Below are 23,146 nucleotides of genomic sequence, written 5' to 3'. Positions count from 1 at the left end.
AATGTAAAATCTGTTTTGCTAATGAATGACAAAGATTGGAGACATCTGAAAAAATGTCTATAAAAGTTCAGTATTTTATAGAAGTAAAAATGACAAGTAACATATTACAGTTGTTTTGTAATTGAAACATAAAATTATGTTTTTAAAAAAATCACCTCTTTACTGTCACAAAAGAGGTATTCATTCTGGCACCATGTATATTAATGAATTAATAAACTTGGACTTACACCAAAGTGTGATTGCATTATTTAACAAAAAAAAGAGCAGAAACATCTGTTTAGTTTTAAACACAGAGTCTTTAAATTCATTATATCTAAATCAAAATGGCAGCTTCCAGATGCAAAAGACAGAATGTAACATTCCAGGCTCCTTTTTGGAAAAAAAATATGAACATGAATTATGAGCCCAGGTGACATGAGCTGATGATTAAGATTTAAACAAGGTCATATTTGCATAAAATACAAATATGTATTTATGTGTTTACTTTTCTTCCTGTAGCATGTGTCCATATCCGTCACAGTAACTGCGGTGTGGAATTTTGTTTTCTGTTCTGTTTCTTTTTAGGTTTCACATGAATGTTTTTTCTACAATGCTGAGGAATCTAAAAAAAATAAATAAATACAAAAAAATTAAGCCCTACCACAAATTAAACTTAAACTAAATTTCTGCTGAGGTAGAAATAATGCCTTAGACATTTTAACCAGCATGAAAAGAATATTAAAATGTTAATCCACCCAGAAATTAAATTTCTGTCAATTTCTGAAGCGGAAATAACAACCCTTTCCATTATAACTTGACAACACGTTTAATTCATATCAGATACACATTGTGAAAGTAACTTAAAAGCTTACTCTATTCTTCCCCAGTTCACCTGCACACTTACTTTCGTCTATTTCGGGAGAAGTGGATAAATTCACGGGGGTTGTAAATCCAACAGATTCGATTCTCTACGCCGTGAAAACTAACATGGCGGCGCCCATCGCTCATATGGCTCAACTAACGCGATCGTTATAACGGTGTTTAAACAGCAAAACACATCCACTTGCACATATTTGGCAATCGGAATATTAGATATTTCATGCTATAGTCAACAAATTTGTGAATATTTTGAATAAAAAAGGAAAAATTAAATGAAAGCAGATCATCATTCATACAGTGCTGCGGTGTGTCACGTAACAAGCAATGACGCGTCACCATGGAAACCAAAAAATGACACGTTCTAAATAATGGTCGCCTGAGAAAACCTCACGCTGGGGGGGTCAGCCAGAATATTTTAAACTTACGTGCGAAAGGGTTAAGAACTTCGGAACACAAATCAAGATATTTTTGATGAAATCCGAAAGGTTTGTGAACCACACATAGGCAGCAACATCATTGCATCTGACGTTCAGAGCTTCCAGGTTCTACGTTAGAATGCTGACTCTTTATTGGCTGACGCTGTTCACGTCATTTTTGTTTGGTTTTTGCGCACAAAAAGTATTCTCGTAGCTTAATAACTTTAAGGTTGAACCACGGTAGTCACATGGACTACTTTAACGATGTCTTTTCTACTTTTCTTTACTTTGGTTCAGATACCTCTCGGATTTCATCAAAAATATCTTAATTTTTGTTCTGAAGATGAACAAAGGTCTTACGGGTTTGGAACGACATGAGGTTAATAAATGACAGAAATTTCATTTTTTGGGTGAACTAACCCTTTAATGTATATAATAACATAATAAGAGCCTTTGGCACTTTTCTGTGCCTTACGACTTACCTCTCAAAAACAGTGGTGAATGGCAGCGAATCTCACGTATTTTCTGCTCAAACAGAGCATTCATTTCCCTCTGCAGTGTGCCCATTGTCAGCTGCTGGTTGTCAGGGAAACGGGATGGCAGAGTACTCAGGTCAAGGCTGTCCAAACTACTTAGGCTGCTTGATTCACTGTCAGCAAGGTTGTGATTATTAGGAGCAGAGTTTTTTGGTGCAGAGTAACTGCACTGTGGGAGAGGGTATTGGTTGAGGAATTCTTTCCTATTGTGACCGGATGTGTTAGGTGGAGAGGGCGGACGGCGTCTTGGGACGCTTTGTGATCTGCGTCCTTTAAACGGCGAATCTTTGGAAGATGGTGTGCCTGAGTCATTCATGCGTCTGCTCAGCGCAGGGGTTGCAGGGATAGAAATTGGTTGCCACTGAGGGTTACGCCTAGCATCTAAAGAAGTTCTGAATTTATTCTTGATCACCAGGGTTCTGGTGTTTAATGTTCCACTAGAAGGATCTAGTACTCCAACAGGTATTGGATAGAAATTTAAAGGTTCACACTCTTGGGTAGGTTCTGACTGAATTTGTAGATGGCTCTCTTGAAGTTCACATATCTCAGGTTCCGGCACTGAATCCTCAATATCAGATTTAGCACCTGAGATCTGCTTCGACAAGAGTCGCTCATTCAGTGTAGAAGCAGGATCCTTCGTCTTAGTTACCGGTAAGTCTGTAGACTCGAACTCCTGTTTAGATGTTATAGGTGATTCATTTCGTTTTGAAACACTCAACTCCTTGTTATCCTCAATGTGTGATTGAACCTCAGAAGTCTGAATGTCCAGTTCTGAACTGTTTGTTGAATCAAATGCTAAGTTGGTATAGTCCACAGCCACTCCTGCTCCACCAGAGCATGTGATAGAGGACAGGCGGCGCCGTGCCTCATGAGATCCTTCCGGCTCCTGAAAACAGACCTTATGGGCCCTTTTCAGGGGTTCACTTTGAGCTCCTCTGAGCAACGACGCAGACTGTGAGGTACTCCTGCTGCCTTTCGAGCTCACATCATCACTGTAACGTCTGTTTAGAAAGTCCTCTTTGGTGTAGCAGTCGGCTGAGACCTTCACGACTTTTGCCTGGTTCTTTCCAGCTCCACTTTTACGCAGGAAGTTTGCACCGAAAGATGTCCTTGTGCCATCTTGAGAGGTCTGCATAAGGTTTTTCTGGATTAGCTGCTTCACTGCGTTGCTTGATTTGATCTGGTTATGAGTATAACAGAAAATTAGCAGTTAATAGAAGTCAAAATAACTTTCTAAACACTGACAACAGCTACAATTACGCAAAAGAGAAATCTAATTAAAAGTTACCTTCCCTGTGATGTCATTAATGGCAACATGCACAAAGATAGATGCTTCTTCCATACCTTCTAAATAGACATGCCGATATCCTGTGTGACAAGAAAATAATATAAAGCCGATTGACTGAATTATTGACAAAAATTTAAATGTATATATTGTCTGTGCAATAATGTCAATGATTTACCTGGCATCATGCTTTTAAATGCTATGGTTCTCTGTCCAATGAAGTCTCTTCCAATTGGATCATGATCCCAAACCATAAAGCGCACTAAGGCAATCTGAGGCATGTGTAGCGTAAACACTAGTGTTTCCTCCCACATGGGGTTAAAACCTGTTAGTATGGCATTAAAACATGAGAAAAGTATATATATATGATAATCTTTAATTACAATTAATTTCCAATTGGATAACTAAAAACTGATTTGCGGTTTAGTCTGAGAGTTAGTTGTGAATACAGACTCTGAAAGATTTAAATTATGCTGAATAGCTGACTGAATAGCTCTTAAAAGTCTTCTACTTTTTACTTGGCAAAGTGCTTTAAAAATACAAAGACATCATTCTGTCTGCATTTATTTAAATAAAAAATATAAATATATTATGTTCCGGGTGAACATCACATAATGTTGCACATTGAGTCCTCATATGAATCAAACACTAAAATTATAGATGACATTATATTTGAATTATCAGCACTGCCAAGTTTGGTTTGCACAATCTAGATTTTCTACTTACCATTGTCATCTACTACTCTTGTCTGCTGTTTATTACAATCAATAGGCAATCCAATTATCTCCACTTCCACAAAGGGATCTATGATCTGGACAACAAAACAGTCAAACTCAGATCGCACGTTATGCATTGTTACGTACTTTCATTTTAAGAATATGAGCGAACTCACCTCTCCTCTGTCCCCTAACATGGAGTCTTTTGGCTTCGGTAGCTGCTGGCCACTAATTATCTTGAGCACTAGCTGAGATTTCCTGTGTCCTGGCAAAGGGTCTTCCAGCGTAGGATTAAAGGCACCTGTGAGGACAATCATTATGTGTGGTGAAAATTGCCTCTCAAAGAAAATAATAAACATCACGCATCAAACAAATGTATCTTTTTATCTTTACTCTAGAGACACCATCTTACCTTTACACATGCATTTTGGCTTCAGCACATAGCCGCAGTTTCCATTTGCTGCAAATTTTGCCCTGTTCAGCTGTAGCATACGGCCTTCTGTTTGATAGTTGAGAGCAACTGGAAAGATGAAACAACATTTCAAACAAATGCACGGCACAGCTGTGAAAAAAGAGAAAGCCATTTGCCAGCACTGATCCATGGCTGTTCATATCAAAGTCTTTGCCGTTTCATCATTAATGAAAAACAACAGGCTTTGATGATAATTAGAAAGAAAATAATTCATGATAAATGAAAGAAAAAAAGGTAATTCAAACCTAAATGACATCCTGCGTTCCAAAAAGGCTGAGGATTGAAGTTGCTCGAATCAACACGGTAGTTGGAGGGGTAGACTCTTATGAGTTGCCGTTGATTGAAGCGAACTAACTGAGCAGGTTTTAGCTGCAGAATCTGGTTAGTTATGCTCTCGTTTAAGGAGGAGACTTGCCAGCTGCACATGTATGCTGCAACACAAACGCGGTTTATTTAGACATAAACATCAAGAAGGCATTTACAGTTTGTGCTCATAGAGGTCTTACCTTGAGTTTCTATATCATGAACACGTACTGACTTTGTGTATTTAACGAGATCAGAGAGGGCGCGAGAAAGTCTCATTGTTTTCCTTCGTCTGCAAAAATGTCAATAAAACATGGAAGATCATTAGACTGGACAGATTTAGATACACACTGTAAAAATGTTTGTAAAAATGCTACAATAATACGGACAATTTGTTAACTGTAAGTTAACTTTCTATATACAGTGAAAAAATTGTATGAGATTTAACCCTTAAATGCATACCTTGGGTCTTAAGTGACCCGGGACGTCATTCACTACCCTCCACCTCGTTCCTTTTTAAAGTTAGACATCAACCTTATTCCTCAATCAATTTATTATAAAGAATATAACAAGAAAAAAAAATCATAAATTGATATAAGAATGCCTGTTTTTGTATTCATTTTTTGTAAAAAATTGTATAGGGTCGCTAACGACCCGAGGTGTGTATGAGTGTATGTATATTTTTTCTGCACACCAATAATTTAATTTTAGATGATGGAATAAGTGCAATTCAGCTTTATTCCACAAGGTGGCAATGTCTGATACACAATGCTGAAGTGACGACTCATTGAGACAGAAAACTAAATAATAAGAAAAACATTAAATGGCTCAGCGATTTACTGCAGCGAGAGTACTGAACGCAATCAAATATGACTGTAACTGTCACTGGATGGATCTGGTGAAGCTGTTAGGGATCGAAATATTGATTTTGAAGATGTTGAAAATTATATAGTTTTGAGAATACATTTGAGATCGCGAATGGGCTCATATTCGTGACCTCAAACATAAAAATAGTCTATTATTTGCTGGGAAATGAGCTCAAACCTGCTCAAACCGAGCCCTTTCAAGCTCCAAAAGGTAACAAAATATGATTTATTTTATTCTTCTGTAATTGTTACTCTAATATCAGAGAAGTTTTATATTATCACGACAGAGGTAGAGATCCTTCCATGTTAGATATTGATCCGGGTCGATAAAGACCCGAATATGTAAGAATGATTGGCGAAACAGTCATGCATTTAAGGGTTAAAAGGACAATTAATTTTACTGTACAATAATGTAAAAATGATATGCTATTGTTAAAATATTTTTGTTTTTGTCTAATTAGAAAATAAGTTTTCATAAGTGACGCATCACAATTGATTTATATAATTGAAATAGTATAGTTTTTCTCTTATTTTAATCAGTTATGTACATAGGGGCACTCTGGTATATTTTATTTTGTTTAAATAAAATGTATTGTATTATTTATTGCATTATATATACAATCATGAATATACAGGTACCAAAATACCATCCTGTAATGCTGGAAACATCTTTTTTTTTTTTTTTAAACTCTGAATTTCTAGCAACCCCAGATGCCCCCACTCCCCCTTTTTTTTACCATAAATTAAACTGCATGTTTGTTTGTTTGTTTTGTTTTTACAGTACACAGAGAATTCAACAACAAATTGTATCTCCTGTAATACTCACTTGCCATAGTCGATGACCTGTTTATCATTACCGCTCGGGATTTCCTGCTCAGTATCAGAGTCACTCAGCGTGGGCTTCTTTTTTAATTTCACACGTTTTTTCTTCTAAAACACAGATTGTGAAACAATCTAGATTGTATAATGCTGCTTTTGTGATATTTTCTATTCCTATTTAACTGGAAATGTGATGTGACAAGTGGTTATTAAGCAGTTTACATACTTTACGCCTGAAGCTGCCCATGAACGACCTCCGTGAGCGTCTCTTCGATTCATCACCCGTCTCTGGTGCTCCTTCTGACGTCTGTAGCCCAGAACACAGCAGTTTTTAGTCGGACACTCCAGATGGGGAATAACCCAATTATTCTAATGTAGACAAAAGGAAAAAGCATCTCACATCTCCATTAATTTGCTCCTCTTCCTCCTCGTCCTCTTCACCGCTGTCTTCATCAGACACATCCCCTTCCTCTGCATCAGCATCAATGTTTGCTGGCAGCTTCTTTCCCTGGAAAGAACCTCAGTGTTCATTTTCCCCCCATGATTTGGTCACAGAAATATTCTACTTTCAACTTTACTCAGTGTTTTCTAAGAAAAGTGTAAAATATTAGCTCACCTTGACAAGTACTTTCCCTTTCAAAACCTCTGGAGATGGCAGACGCCTGGACTCATTCACATTTATATTTGACAGGTCCAGCTTGTCCTGTAGAACTTCCATGAGGTATTGAGCCATTTTCTTCTGCTGAGGCACAGTGCAGTGGTTCTCTATAGAAAGGATCACTGGGTATCTGACAGTGGAAGAATTAGTTTTATATCATATTATATTATATTTTATTATTAGAAGAAACATAGAGCATATAAAATATTAAAATATATTTTATTTTATATTATATACTTACTGAGTTTTGGCAAATGCATATTTGTTGATTGTCTCAACAACATCTTTAAAGAGGATTTTTGAGGTAAGTGTGTAACCATGATGCACAATAGGTTCCCCATCAGGACCATCCCAGCAGTCAACTAGAAAGACAGAGACAGACTGTGTTAGTTAGGATAACATGTTTTGTTTAAAATCACAATGAAATCAAACCAACAATTCTTGCTTTTTATGGAATATTGCAGTATTTATTAAAATACTTTATCCATGCACATCATTTTTTTTTTTTTTTTTGAAAATTAAAGGTGCCCTAGAATCAGAATTTGAATTTACCTCGGCATAGTTGAATAACAAGAGTTCAGTACATGGAAATGACATACAGTGAGTCTCAAACTCCCATTGTTTCCTCCTTCTTATATAAATCTCATTTGTTTAAAAGACTTCCGGAAAACTCGGATCTCAACATAACACCGACTGTTACATAACAGTCGGGATCATTAATATGTATGACCCCAATATTTGCATAATGCCAGCCCATTCGACGCATTAGACAAGGAAAGGCAGTATTAACGTCTGGATCTGTGCATAGACAAGGTAAGCAAGAACAACAGTGAAAAATGGCAGATGGAGCAATAATAACTGACATGATCCACGATATCATGATATTTTTAGTGATATTTGAAAATTGTCTTTCTAAATGTTTCATTAGCATGTTGCTAATATACTGTTAAATGAGGTTAAAGTTACCATCATTTCTTACTGTATTCACGGAGACAAGAGCCGTCGCTATTTTCATTTTTAAACACTTGCAGTCTGTATAATTCATAAACACAACTTTATTCTTTATAAATCTTTCAAACAGTGTGTTAGCTTTAGCCACAGAGCACAGCCTCAAACTCACACAGAATCAAACGTAACCATCTAAATAAATACTTTACTCACATAATTCGAAGCATGCATACAGCATGCATGACAAACATCTTGTAAAGATCCATTTGAGGGTTATATTAGCTGTGTGAACTGTGTTTATGCGATGTATATATAATCGAGAGCTCGTGTGGCAGAGGAAGCGCATCTCTTAAAGGGGCCGTGCTGAAAAAATCAGTGCATAGTTAATGATGCCCCAAAATAGGCAGTTAAAAAAATTAATAAAAAAAAATCTATGGGGTATTTTGAGCTGAAACTTCACAGACACATTCAGGGGACACCTAGGACTTATATTACATCTTGTAAAAAAACAATCTAGGGCACCTTTAAAGTTAGGGTATAGGCAAACATTTTTTGTTATTCGGGTTGAAACTCTCTTCAAATCCTGATAGTAATCATTGATAGAATAGGTAAAAATCTTTAAAAAATGTACATATATCATCTGTGGTAGTCTCAGGACCAAAAGGACATCTGTAGACAGACAAAGGAGTTGTAGACAGACATTCAACAAGCGCCGCAAACGAACAGCAGCCGCCTTTTACAGTTCGTCCTAAACATGGTCCTGAACCAAAACAACAAGCTTATGCTGCGTTCACGCCATGACGTAACCGGCAACCCGTGTTTACTCGGAGCTGTTCACGTCCTCAGACTCGGATTTATGCATTTCTATTTCAATGCTATCAATGGCAAAATGAATCTGCAGTAGTCAGGTGATACAACTAAGCTCTGTAAGTTGCTTATGTTCATTATTATTGTAATTGTATGTGCTTAAATGCTGTTTCAGCTGCGTTATAATGACCATTTATATCTGTATTAGTTAGCTTATGTACTAGCATAGCATACAGATTACGGATTAGCCTGATCCCTTACAAAAAAAGAACTGCAGTATAGTGAAGTACAACTGCAGAAAAACTGCAATACAAAGTAGTATAACTGCAGTAAAATTAAAGGGTTAGTTCACCCAAAAATTTAAATTCTGTCATTTATTACTTACCCTCGTGCCATTCCACACCTGTAAGACCTTCGTTAATCTTCGGAACACAAATTAAGATATTTTAGTTGAAATCCGTGAGGCCTCCATAAGGAGCAATGACATTTCCTCTCTCAAGATCCATAAAGGTACTAAAAACATATTTAAATCGGTTCATGTGAGTACAGTGGTTCAATATTAATATTATAAAGCGACGACAATATTTTTGGTGCGCCAAAAAAAACAAAACAAAAAAAACGACTTATTTAGTGATGGCCGATTTCAAAACACTGCTTCATGAAGAATCGGAGCATAATGAATCAGTGTATCGAATCATGATTCACATCGTGTGTCCAACTGCCAATGGCTGAAATCACGTGACTTTGGCGCTCCGAACAGCAGATTCGATACACTGATTCATTTATGCTCAGATGCTTCCTGAAGCATTGTTTTGACATCGGCCATCACTAAATAAGTCGTTATTTTGTTTTTTTGGTGCTCCAAAAATATTCTTGTCGCTTTATAACATTAATATTGAACCACTGTACTCACATGAACTGATTTAAATATGTTTTTAGTACCTTTATGGATCTTGAGAGAGGAAGTGTCATTGCTTCCTATGGAGGCCTCACTGAGCCATCGGATTTCAATTAAAATATCTTAATTTGTGTCCCGAAGATTAACGAAGGTCTTACGGGTGTGAAACGGCATGAGGGTAAGTAATTAATGACAGAATTTTCATTTTTGGGTGAACTCTTTAAGCACAACCATAGATTTGCAGTATAATGAAGTATAATCACAGTACAACTGAAGTACATTGTTCATTAGCAGTAAAACTGCAGTTGTATTGCAGCTATACTGCAATATTGCAGTTTTTTGTGTCCAAAAAACTAGTTTTCTATATGTAAAAACTGCAGTAATGTTTTGTAAGGGATAGCCTAGTTTATACACACGTTTGCACTTACCCTACATGTATTCAATCATCTTTAATGTAATTATGAGTTAAGTTGTGTCAAATGTCGAAATATTTGGACAAAGATTTTCATGCCCAATTTAATGATAGTAAAAAACTTATTAAAATGTATTTTACTTTGATCAACACTTTATATAAAAGTATGTTGATAACAAGGACAAGCTTTTAAGTATTTCTACCTTCCACACAGCGACAGCCCGCCTGAAGCACATACGCATACATATCGACCCGAGACTTAGACAGCAGCTGATCTCCAGTCAGGTAGGTGTTGTGAGAAGATGCGATGTAGTAGTTTGTCAGTGGTTGTGTCATGTCCTGATTTACTTGATAGTGTTCTGGGTTGAAGATGTCCCCTGCTGGACTACGCATGTAGTTGGTGAAACCTTGGAAAGCGAGAAAAATGTAGTAAAGGTCCAATGTTATAATAACCATAAAAAGCGCGCAGGAAGAGTCTCTCACCATCAATACCCAGCTGCATATGTGTTTGGTTGTCAGAACATGGCTCAAACTGGTTAATGATCATCTTGCAGTAGTCTTTATTCACATTTACCATCTAGGAAAAAAAGAACATATATCAATTACAAATATTACAGTTCATGTGCATCAAAAGTGTAACATATTTAACAAATAACTATGTGATGATACACAAAATTAATCACACCAGCCTTTTGCTCATTTTCCAAGAAACGGTGAAGGTCGTTCACGTCCATGTGCTCTTTGTGGTTACTGTAGGTGATCATTAGTAAGTAAAGATCTCGGCGTGTCGAGATCAGCTTGTAAAAGGTACAGAATTCCTCAAATGTCAATGACCCCTGGTTTTCATCAGTGTCAGCTTCCTGTGAATGCACAGAGTTGTCTTTCAAATGAGATAGAAATATAATTTCAAACATATTTGGTAAAGTATAATGGCCATTTGCATGTGCATATCCTGCGTAGCCAGACACTACACCACTACTTTGGTAAAACAAACAACAACAAAAAATTCTTAGAACTTGAAACAATCTTCACTTTTTCTATCAGGCAGGCAGTAACAGACCCTCACTGAGCAGGTTTTGCCCCGGTCACCTCTTTTTTATTATTTTTGTTTGTACTTTCAGTGAAAGTAGTGTTCTGGTATTGGTTGCAGTAGAACATGTCTTCATTAAGGATTAGAGGCTCTAGAGTTAAGACCTCAACCAGTTTCAGACAACACCATCTGGTCAGAGTGAACCATATGCTACATACGTACTGAGTGTACTCATTGGTATCTTTACTAATATCACTGTGGAAGTGTTTTAAACCAATATAACCTGGTACAGGAAATGTATCATAGTTTCCACAAAATATTAAGCAGCACAACTGCTTAATATTTTGTGAAATAATAATAATAAATGTAACTTTAGCACCAAATCAGCATATTAGAATGATTTCTGATAATATTTCACAATGTTACAGTTTTAATGTTTTGTGATCAAACAAATGCAGCCTTGGTAAACGTAAGAGACAAAATCATAAAAAATAAAAATAAAATCTTAACCCCAAACTTTTGAACTGTAATGTGAAGCTTATTAAAGGTGCTAAATAGGATGTTTTGTTTTATACATTTTTGCAATATTACTTGAAACTGTCTTTACTAACTGATAAAAGACTTTATTAGGTGCACTGAAAGGAATAATATTAATATACACGAGGTAGGGCCTTAAAAACATCAGCCAATCGTTTACGCGATCATCGCGTAAACGATTGGCCCTCTGGCTTGTCAATCACTGCCATGACGTTCCTTGTGAGAGACGAGCGCGGCTGCGCGCTCCAGTAACTTTCCACACTCCACAGGCACCGCATACAATGTTTTTGTCAGGAGACAGGAGTAACAACTGCAGATTATGAGTTACCTGCGGTGAGTCCGCCATAATGAATCCACTAACAAGATGCAGCGAATGCCGGTGGTAAACACTCGTTTTCCAATACTCGTGCACAAGTTTTGGGAGGCGTTCCTTTGAAATGAGCAGTGAAGGAGGGGGGTTGTTCTTACGCATGCGCTCATTTAAAAAACTCACTAACAGTCTTTGGTTTCTCAGTCGACAAAAAAATCCTATTTAGCACCTTTAAGGGTGAAACTAACAATTTTTAAATCAACTCAGTTAAGTACTGAAAACTGATTTAATAGTAGTTGGTGACTCTCCAACATAATAGGTGTACAATGTTGTACATATTGTATTTTGATTGTGAACTTTTTTCTTCATTTAATTTGGATTTCTGCACATACACAATACATGTGGAGAATATATATATAAAATGTACCTGGAACATTTCTCTGACTTTCTGCTTTGGAAGGTTCACATTAAGCTTGTGGAGCAGCTGTAGAACCTCTCCGATGCTCAGATTCCCATCTCCGTTTTTGTCTGCTTCTGAAAAGGTCTGTTTCAACCATTTGCAACAAGATGTAAGGAAATATACACTCTTACATAGAACACGTCACAATAAAAAAAAAAACGGATCACATGGGAGCGCTATGGGTGGATTCAGTCCTTCACTCCGACAGACAGACCTTCCCCCTCAGAGGACACAATTAAAAGGATATTGATCTCGTGTCCGTTGCCTTTTTGCCAGACTGTCCTCGTCACTGATGCCTGCCAGGAGGTATTTAAGGCCAGTGATCCAGGTCCGTGCCTCTTCTCCATTCGTGGAAACCAAGTCAAGAGATTCCACGTGGTCTCCATGGTAAATACTGAAGCAGCAGTTTGGATCAAAGTTATTGCTGGCAAATCGCCTGAAGACCTCAGTTCTCATCCCCTCACAGACCTCATGGATAGAGTCTATGGTGACTGAATAAACCAACAACAAGGAAAAACAATGCAGCGCTCTGAGCATTTGATCATTTCTTTAGTGGTTCAGACGTGAACAATGCTTTTTTTTTTTTTTTTTTTTTGACAAAAAAAATCTATAGAGAAAATATTGCTGTATAAAACACTATCCAATCCAGATGTTTGCATAATTTACTCTGTAACACTTTACGATAAGGTTTATTAATTAACATTAGTTAACATGAACTAATAATGAACTGCACTTATACAGCATTTATTAATCTTTGTTAATATTAATTTCAACATTTACTAATACATTATTAAAATCTTGTCAACATTAGTTAATGCACTGTGAACTAATATGAACAAACAATGAACAACTGTATTTTCATTAACTACCGTTAACAAATATTTGTATATAGAGTAACAAATGTATTGCTCATGGCTAATTACATACATTAACTAATGTTTAACTAATGAACCGTATTGTTACGTGTTACCAGTAGCATGTGTGTTTAGCTTGACACTATATATGCTAATATATTCCTACAGGTTAACAAAACTAACTTTTAGCAAATATACACATTTAAAATGTATAGTCATTGTCTTGCAGGAAAATGGAGCAAAAATTCTGGATTTTTTGAGTCATTCCCTTACTAAAATGAAAACTTACCTACTAGCAAGTAGCAAAACAAGGGCATTCGGATAGCATACTCTTCTCAATATTTATTAAGTACAAGTATTAATGCACAGAATACAAAGAATAAACAGTGCAGAGCTTACTTACTGGTATACTGTATCCCACAATGCTATGTGTTCGACTTTTCATTTCCAGTATGACCATGGACCAGAAGTAATTCCCAGACATGATTTTTAACATTTGTTTCTTGACTCATTGTTTGATTGTAACATGTGACATTTTTTACACTCACTAAATTAAACGTGCAATGTTAAGAGATCATGTGACAAATGTGGTGAGGTCATGTAACATTTTCTACTTAATAACAAAGACGTCTTGTGTTATTCTATAGTCTTTGCTTTGTTTCTTCAGTAGAACAAAAATTATGATTTTTAACTCCAACCGTTGCCGTCTGTCAGTCAAATAATGCTAGTGAATGGGAACTTCTACTATAAGAGTAAATAAAACTCATCCATGATAATCAAAATGACATTTCCTGTGAAAATAATTTCTTCATTTCTAAAATAGCTTAATGTGCAATGTGCATACTAACAAAGACTATAGAATAACACAAGACGTGTCACTCGTATTGTTTTGAATGGGAGAAAGTGTAACGCGCAATATGGCGGAATAAGTCCGCCTTCTAAATAAGAGCCAATCGCCGACTGGTAAAGTCATCGCGTCACTTCAGCGGCCGTTATAATCACCGGTTTCTATAGAAACAGTCAGACGCATTTAGGTCTGCGCATGCACATTAGCTTGATCCAGCCTGAAAAATACATTTTTTTTATCATGATTTGAGCGTTTAGAATCTAAATTTATGAGCCGGTTGTTGTTAGATTTCATTGGTGATTTCAAATATGAAATGTAATCATAAGGTTGGCGAACAGTTTTGGAGAATTTGATGTTTCCCCATTCAAAGAGATTGCATGATGCCCAGGATGCCCGAGAGGCGTTTCAAAGATGGCCGCCGAGTGAAATGACTTGTCTTAAAGGGACTTTGTTAATAATGACTACTGTTTCACTTACTTTTTAAATAAAAAATATTATTATTTAAATAAATATAGAATTTAGTAAACATTGTACATGATTTATTTAAAATAAAAACTTTTTTATTTCTATTATTTATTCACATTATTTATTTATGCAATATTGAGTAAGCAGTAGTGTCACATTTTTAGGGTTTATTCTTTCAATATTTCATCTTTCAAAAGTAAATTCTCATTTCTCTCGCTTTCTTAATATTTCATGAGTGTACACAGATAGATTTTAATAATCAATTTAAAAATTATATTAAAAAAAAAATTAAAACGACATTAATTAGTGACGCACAGTGCACACGGCTGCAGGCGCCACTGCTGTAGGCTACACTGTAAACGGCACTTGTCAAGCGATTTAATGTGAGTGTTCAAAATAACAAGCACATGCTGACGTATCCTAACAGCACAAGCACAGTTTTCTATCTGACTCACTTTTAGCTTTCTCGTGTTTTCTGGAGGGCCTCCAGCGGATGCAGGACTTGTGCTCATCTAGGTAGAAAAGGCGCACCAGAGCCTTGGATTTTCCTCTCAATTTAATCATTTGAGAGCCGGCCTGCATGTTACACATGCATCTCTCCACTGCAAAAGAGGATTTTTATGATTAATGTTTTTCTGCACATGTGTTATTGACATGTAAACAGGCTACTGTTATGATTTGTGTCTGTACATTATTTTAAACATATTTTAACACTATTCATTTCTTAAGTGATAATACTTTTTTATTAAGTGCACTTTTAAAGGGTTAGTTCACCAAAAAATGAAATTTCTGTCATTAATTACTCACCCTCATGTCGTTCCAAACCCCTAAGACCTTTGTTCATCTTTGGAAAACACAGATATTTTTGATGAAATGTTTCTGAACTAACCATAGGTAGCAACGTTATTGCACTTTTCACGGCCCAGAAAGGTAGTAAAGACATCGTTAAAGTAGTCTATGTGACTACAGTGGTTTAAACTTAATGTTATGAAGCGACGAGAATACTTTTTGTGCACAAAAACATTTCTTCTCTTCCTGTCAGTCACTTACGCTGTTGATGTTTTAAACAGTGCAGCGCTTCCCAGTTCTACGGGTTCCGGGTTTTTGTGCGCAAAAAGAAAACAAAAATAACAGCTTTATTCAACTATTTCTTCTCTTCCCTGTCATTCTCCTATGCAGTATACATTGTAAACACAGTGCAGTGCTTTCGGGTTCTATGTCAGAACATCTGCTCAGTATTGCCCGAAGCTGTTCACGTGAGCATGACGCATGCGTGTAATGCTGAAGCAGGAGCTGGCCAATAATGAGCCGGCATTCTGGCGTAGAACCCGGAAGCACTGCACTGTGTTTACAATGTAAACAGCATAGGAGAATGACAGGGAAGAGAAGATAAAGCTGTTATTTTTGTTTTCTTTTTGCACACAAAAGTATTCTCGACGCTATTCATAACATTAAAGGGTTAGTTCACCCAAAAATGAAAATTCTGTCATTAATTACTTACCCTCATGCCGTTCCACACCCGTAAGACATTCATTGATCTTCAGAACACAAATTAAGATATTTTAGTTGAAATCCGATGGCTCAGTGAAGCTTCCATAGCCGGCAATAACATTTCCTCTCTCAAGATCCATAAAGGTACTAAAAACATATTTAAATCAGTTCATGTGAGCACAGTGGTTCAATATTAATATTATAAAGCGATGAGAATACTTTTGGTGCGCCAAAAAACAAAACAAAATAACGACTTATTTAGTGATGGCCGATTTCAAAACACTGCTTCAGGAAGAATCGGAGCATTAAGAATCAGTGTATTGAATCATGATTCAGATTGTGTGTCAAACTGCTAACAGCTGAAATCACGTGACTTTGGCGCTCCGAACAGCAGATTCGACACACTGATTCATTTGTGCTCCGATGCTTCATGAAGCATTGTTATGAAATCGGCCATCACTATATAAGTCGTTATTTTGTTTTTTTTTGGCGCACCAAAAATTTTCTCATCATTTTAAAATATTAATATTGAACCACTGTATACTCACATGAACTGATTTAAATATGTTTTTAGTACCTTTATGGATCTTGAGAGAGGAAGTGTCCATTGCTCCCTATGGAGGCCTCACGGAGCCATCGGATTTCAACTAAAATATCTTAATTTGTGTTCCGAAGATGAACAAAGGTCTTATGGGTGTGGAACATCATGAGGGTGAGTAATAAATGACAGAATTTTCATTTTTGGGTGAACTAACACTTTAAGGTTTGAATTACTGGACTGTTTTAATGTCTTTACCACTTTTCTGGGCCTTGAAATTTGTTATGATGTTGCTGTGTATAGGGAGATCAGAAACCTCTCGGATTTCATGAAAACAATTTGTGTCTAATTTGTGTTCCGAAGATGAACGAACGTCTTACGTGTTTGGAACGAAATGAGGGTAATTAATGACAGAAATTTTATTTTGGGTGAACTAACACTCTTTTTAATGCCAAGAGTTTAACTGTTCAAGCAGTTGTATCACGGTCCTTCTCAATCAGATTACATAGCTGCGTCACACACAAAGGTTCGTAAGGCTGTTTAGAGCGCTGGCATGCATCATGGAAACAATACTACAATCATGACGAACTCAGAGACAACATCTTATAAACATGCAAAAATTTGCTTGTATTGTTATGGGAATGATATCTCTTTATATTAAGGTGACATACTATAATAATATACCAATACCAGTTGAATCATATTGTATATTATTATAATAAGGTTTTTCTGCTACTTTCTGTCTGTGTATAAGCTAGAACGACATGGTAATGGACCAGGAGTCACCCAAGGTTACTTTTAACAGTCAACTCAGGGTATGCTTTCAAAAAGTTGCTTTGAAGGAGCGGATCAAGGACAGAGGGGTCATGTGACGCAGCTAGTCAGTCTAATCTCCGGGGATTGTTTGTGTCCATATGCTGTGAGGTGCATTTCTCACGATGCCCAATAATTTAGGACAGTCTTGTTGTTTTAAGTGCACTCAAAGTACTTCATTAATAGGTGAATACATACAACATACAAAATGGCGCTTAAACATAAAACTGAATGAAGTATAAAACAATAACATTTTAGAACTGCTGGAAAGTTAACGAATTACGTCCAGAAATATTAGATATTATATTTGTAATAAAAATATGGGATTTAGTGTTTTAATTCTTACCTATCTGGCCCATTCTCCATTTTGGCGATGCAACAATACTTCCTCCTATCCAGAAGAACTCCTCAGCCAGACGCGATATTGCAGCTTTCTGCCATAGTTTAGGTGAAGTCATTATAGAAGGAGAGGGCGATCGGAAAGGCGAAGGCGGCCTCCTCCCAGGACTCGCCGGCCGCCGGGTTAGAGATGGTGAAAACAAGGATGGAGATGATGGTGCCATTCCTGGAGATGTGTTCATTACTGCTGGACTCTTGTGTAGTCATAACCTAGACCTCTGGTCATGTTCCTCGCCCACTGTATCGGTTCTGTAACTCATAAGGTCAGCTCTCTTCCACCGGCAGCATCCAGCGAGACAGGTGTTACTGAAATGATGAGCCAACAGTTCTCAAGGGTAGCAATGTGCATGTGGACAGATGACTTAATTCCAGTTGGCACCTCTTCTTGACTGATCCTCTTAACAACTGACCCTCCCCCCGGTCCATTGATATTGTGTTTTCTTCAGAAATTCCAGTGTGAGTGCAATTAGACTTCCATGTGGACGGGCATGCTGTGGAGGCTAGTTTAGGAGGAACTGGGACGGGAAGAAGAGCCACACGTGTCAGCGGTCAGTAAATCTCTAATCCAGGATGAGGTGAAGGCATTACTCGTACTAGGGGATTTTCATGCCTTGCTTGTCAACTTGAGGAAAAGGATAGGGGATATATCAATATTTGGAATAATATTAATTCACATGGAAACATGAAAGTCATCTTGGTTCCATTACTTTATGTTTAACAAACATAGCTTTTATTATAAAATATGAATTATAATATATATATATATATATATATATATATATATATATATATATATATATATATATATATATATATATGTATACATATGTGTGTGTGTGTATATATATATATATATATATATATATATATATATATATAATATGTATACATATGTGTGTGTGTGTGTGTGTGTGTGTGTATATATATATATATATTATTATATTTTTTTTTATAAGAACAGTTAACCCTAATTCATAAGATGAAAAATATATATTTTTATAATTTGTAAAAAATATTTAATTTTATCTACTCTTTTATCTGTTCTTATAAAAATACATATTAAAAATAGATTTTATTTTTTTATATACTATGGTTAACTGTTTTATATTTTATATGAATAGTTAACCATAGAATATAAGAAAAGATCGGGAAAAAATATCTTGAATTTTTATAAGAACAATTAACACTGGTTACAAATTCTAAGATTAAAATATATATATATATATATATATATATATATATATATATATATATAAAAATCATTTATATAAATATTTTTCTTAATCTTATAATTTGTAAGCAGTGTTAATTGTTCTTATAAAAATTCAAGTTATTTTTTTTTCCGATCTTTTCTTATATTCTATGGTTAACTATTCATATAAAATATATATATTTTTAATAGCAGTTAAAAATAGCAGTTTTTTTATAACAGTTTTTGTCAGCAGTTAACATTATATATATATATATATATATATATATATATATATATATAAATTATTTTTTATGAGCCAGGGTTAACTGTTCTTATAAAAATACAAAAAAAAAAAAAAAAAAAATTGTATCTTGTCTAATCAATTAGGGCTAACTGCTATTAAAAAATAACTTATAATATTTTGATCTTATGCTATGAACCAGGGTTAACTGTTTTCATATTTTTCCTACAGAAACAAACAAACAAATATATAAAATAAAATTTTAAAATGCTTCAAATCTATTAAATCTGGGCTCTTTAGTTGCTTTAAATTTATATAATCCTAATCATTGATTGTAGCAACAAAAAAAAATTCAGAAAACACAAGAAGAATGGTTGATTCTGTTTAATGATGTTATTATACGTGGGGGAACATTAAAACAAGTGAAGAAAATGACCCACATCAAAACCAAAACTATGACAAGACCCTGAACACAATGCATATCTCTAGTGTGACGTATGAAAACATCAAGAGGTTAAAAACTGACATAGGCAAGCATACGGATCTTGTTATATAGAAGGGGAAGTAAAAATGTACCCAGAATAAATAGAGCGATGGCGAGATTAGCATATGTATTACTGCAGGTTTATTCAAGACATGGGTAATGGAGATAAAAGATCTTTAGAAATTCAGCAAATATTCTTTACAGTTCATCAGCCACTGCATTTCTGATTTATCCACCAGAAATCTCAGAATGTGAAACTTTGCTTTGGTAATTATATAAAGTGATTTCCAAAGGGACTGAAATTATTCAGAAATATAATGATCTAAGATTTTTTTTTGTTAATATTACATAAGGTTTTTATACAGTAAATGCCCTCTAGCTGAAAATATGATAGGAGAAATTCATTTTCATGTTACATTATTTCATACATACAGTCTATTGGTTTGGAGCAAAAGCATTTAGAGTGAAGTGTAAAGCAAGCTATCATATTTACATAGTTTATGTGTAAGTGGTATTCACATCTGTAACAAATGTATGAAAACTTTTTTATTCAATACTTGATGTCTGAGATCTGAAAAAACAGGGCTTCAAATACAATACAACTATCTTTTCTTAAAAGTGCAATTTTTTTTTTTGGTAGAAAGTAAAAAAATATATATCATTGTTTTCTATAAGTAGAAATGTTATTTTCATTAACAGCATTTATTTATTTATTTATTTTTACCTTAAATGAGCCCTAAAACCAATAACTAAAAATGGATGTTTGTCACTTGCGTATAATTCTGATTCCGAACAAAAAACATTCATTTCACCATCAATCGTCCTCGTTTGGACCGTTAAAAAGAGTGAAAACTGGTAATTAAAGTATAATACTTGATATTGAAGTTTAGGACAAATGGTAGGATTCAGCCCATATTGATCGTTGCCAATACTATAGGGTTTTAAGTACATGGTAATTAAAAATACAAAGATAAAAAGCTCATTTGAATGTAGTGTGTTTATAATAAAGCTTTGCTGCACCATAGCACTGTCGCTCATGCAAACTATTTCGATACAACAGTGAAAAAAAGGTGAAATAAAAGCGAGCAAAACCTTGTAATGACAACAACTGTGTAGTAAGTATACTTCTGGCTTGTAACACTTTCTAGTTTACAGAGTATCAGCGGCACTAGTAGGTTGTCCACCTGCTATTGTCAATGTAATGTGAATAGAAAACACATTTGTTTCCCAAATATTTTTCAAGTATCTTTGCAAAAAATTTAAATAGCTTATAACAAAATAAATTCCTTAGATTAGCTTAAAGAAGCTAACTGAAGGTGAGTCAGTTACACACAACGCCACCGTCTCTGAACGTCCTCCACTCCAGGAGTGACCAAACTTCTTTCCAGTTTCTTGAGTTCATGATCTGCGGTTACAGTTTCCATTGATTTTGGTAAACGTACACTGTAATATGCTTGTTTTTCATGACCATTGTCCTGTTCTCCAGTACTTTTTTCACGAAATGCGTTGGCTTTAGAGGCGTCCTCTACCCGTCCTTAAATCAAAGTCTGAACACATTACTCGTAATGTTTAAGATACATCTTCAGCTCTCTTTTCTTTCTTCTCTCCCTCAGTCGGTTGTGTGTTTGCGATGGCTTGTCCCTCCGTCTGTGCTTTGTGGCCCAGCTGTTCCTGGAGCTCTTTGACGACCCTCTCCAGGTTCTGCCGGGCGTCCCGCTCCTTCAGCAGGTCCTCTCTTAACTGCTCACGGTCCACTTCTGCTTGCTGGAGCTTCATCTGCAGATCTTCAATCTGTTTGAGAGAAAAAGAGATGTTGGAAGTCATTTTTCTGACTTCACTGGAAGTGGAGCAAATTTTGTGCACAACCTATTTGCTGTCATTATACTTTAGTGTTCACAGTGGTGTCCAAAAGTGTAAGACCACTAGTGAAAATGCTTCTGTTTAGAATTTCAACTCACATTAAAAACACAATATCACCCTGGACACATTGTACAATTATCTTTTGTGATAAAATATACCAACAGGATGTACCAAATCTCTCACCTGTGAAGAATACTTGGCCCTCAGACGCCCTGCCTCGCAGCCCTTATCGCACACACGGAGCTGTCTCTCTCTGTCCAGCTCCCTCTTCAGCCTGCCGCAGGACTCGTTGGCATCTCGCACCTTCTTCTCACACTCCACACGGAGGCGCTCAATCTCCTTCCTCAAGTTCCGCTTTGCCTCAATAGCCTCCCTCAGTCTGCCCTTCTTTGTCACCCTGACAAACTCCAGCTCCTGTGAACGATAGTTAGTATTATTGAAGAAGAGCACACAAATCCAACACCATTTGTATAAAGTAATCTGCTATACAAATTTGCTTATTTGATTATCGACCTGGAAATAGTGCAGAACAGTGTTACTTTAGTATTATTTATATACTATTATAGCATTTATTCATATTTTGAATTATTTTAGTTTGAATTTTAGTTAGTATTTTTTATTAATTTTAACATTTCTATTTAGCTTTAATTTATTTTTTATTTCAGTTTTAGCTTTTAATACTTCAACTTAAGCAGATTTATTTCAGTTAGTGGCCAAGGCAACAATTCACCCAAAAACGAAATTTCTCACCCTCATGTCATTCAAAACCTGCAAAACCTTAGTTTATCGTCAGAACACAAATTAAGATATTTTTGATGAAATCCAAGAGTTTTTTATTTATTTATTTTTTTTTTTATCTCTCATCGAAAGCAATGTAATTACCACATTCAAGGTCCAGAGAAGTCGTAAAGAAAGTCAAAATAGTCTACGTGACTACAGTGGTTCAACCTTAAAGGAACACTCCACTTTTTTTGAAAATAGGCTCATTTTCCAACTCCCCTAGAGTTTAACAGTTGAGTTTTACTGTTTTCGAATCCATTCAGCCGATCTCCAGGTCTGGCGGTACCACTTTTAGCATAGCTTAGCATAGTTCATTGAATCGGATTAGACCGTTAGCATCTCGCTCAAAAATGACCAAAGAGTTTTGATATTTTTCCTATTTAAAACTTGACTCTTCTGTAGTTAAATCGTGTACTAAGATCGACAGAAAATTAAAAGTTGCAAGGAACTATATTCTCATTCTGGTGTAATAATCAAGGAACTTTGCTGCCGTACCATGAGTGCAGCAGACGCAATGATATTACGCAGCGCCTCTCACAAACGTCTCCATGGTTGCAAGGCACAGGGGGTCACAGCCGCTGCGTAATATCATTGCGTCTGCTGCACTCATGGTACGGCAGCAAAGTTCCTTGATTATTACGCCAGAATGAGAATATAGTTCCTAGCCATATCGGCCTAGAAAATTGCAACTTTTCATTTTGCGTCGGTCTTAGTACATGATGTAACTACAGAAGAGTCAAGTTTTAAATAGGAAAAATATCAAAACTCTTTGGTCATTTTTGAGCGAGATGCTAACGGTCTAATCAGATTCAATGAACTATGCTAAGCTATGCTAAAAGTGGTACCGTCAG

General features: G+C 35.8%; 2 protein-coding genes across 2 annotated transcripts in view; both read right to left on the bottom strand.

Moving 5' to 3' along the window:
- Positions 1-532: 532 nt before the first annotated feature.
- On the bottom strand, positions 533-17,920 carry plch2b (phospholipase C, eta 2b). The gene is made up of 21 exons (XM_067387268.1): positions 17,686-17,920; positions 14,953-15,099; positions 12,580-12,822; positions 12,299-12,429; positions 10,684-10,854; positions 10,478-10,571; positions 10,198-10,401; positions 7,171-7,291; positions 6,888-7,059; positions 6,672-6,779; positions 6,498-6,578; positions 6,279-6,382; positions 4,790-4,878; positions 4,529-4,714; positions 4,224-4,331; positions 3,988-4,112; positions 3,822-3,906; positions 3,274-3,420; positions 3,099-3,178; positions 1,757-2,990; positions 533-601 (listed from the first exon to the last, which is right to left on the bottom strand). The coding sequence occupies exons 1-21, from the start codon at positions 17,918-17,920 to the stop codon at positions 585-587; spliced, it is 3,882 nt and encodes a 1,293-aa protein (XP_067243369.1). The 3' UTR covers positions 533-584.
- A 1,630-nt stretch (positions 17,921-19,550) lies between these two features.
- Positions 19,551-23,146, bottom strand: part of skib (v-ski avian sarcoma viral oncogene homolog b) — a 33,483-nt gene continuing 29,887 nt past the window's right edge. The window contains exons 6-7 of the mRNA XM_067387266.1: positions 21,699-21,929; positions 19,551-21,446 (exon numbers count right to left, since the gene is read on the bottom strand). Of these exons, the coding sequence (XP_067243367.1) occupies positions 21,225-21,446; positions 21,699-21,929 (453 nt within the window). The 3' untranslated portion in view covers positions 19,551-21,224. The remainder of the gene's footprint in view (positions 21,447-21,698; positions 21,930-23,146) is intronic.

The sequence above is a fragment of the Chanodichthys erythropterus genome, chromosome 6 (genome assembly GCF_024489055.1).
Source record: "Chanodichthys erythropterus isolate Z2021 chromosome 6, ASM2448905v1, whole genome shotgun sequence".
In the NCBI taxonomy this organism is placed as follows: Eukaryota; Metazoa; Chordata; class Actinopteri; order Cypriniformes; family Xenocyprididae; genus Chanodichthys; species Chanodichthys erythropterus.
This window is presented reverse-complemented; position numbering and strand designations above follow the sequence as displayed.

Coding starts and splice junctions, on each gene's coding strand:
- plch2b (XM_067387268.1), bottom strand. CDS start 17,920: ATGAACACATCTCCAGGAATGGCACCATCATCTCCATCCTTGTTTTCA. Junction 15,100..17,685: donor ATGGAGAATGGGCCAGATAG/GTAAGAATTAAA, acceptor CCTCTTTTGCAG/TGGAGAGATGCATGTGTAAC. Junction 3,907..3,987: donor TGTTAGGGGACAGAGGAGAG/GTGAGTTCGCTC, acceptor TTTGTTGTCCAG/ATCATAGATCCCTTTGTGGA.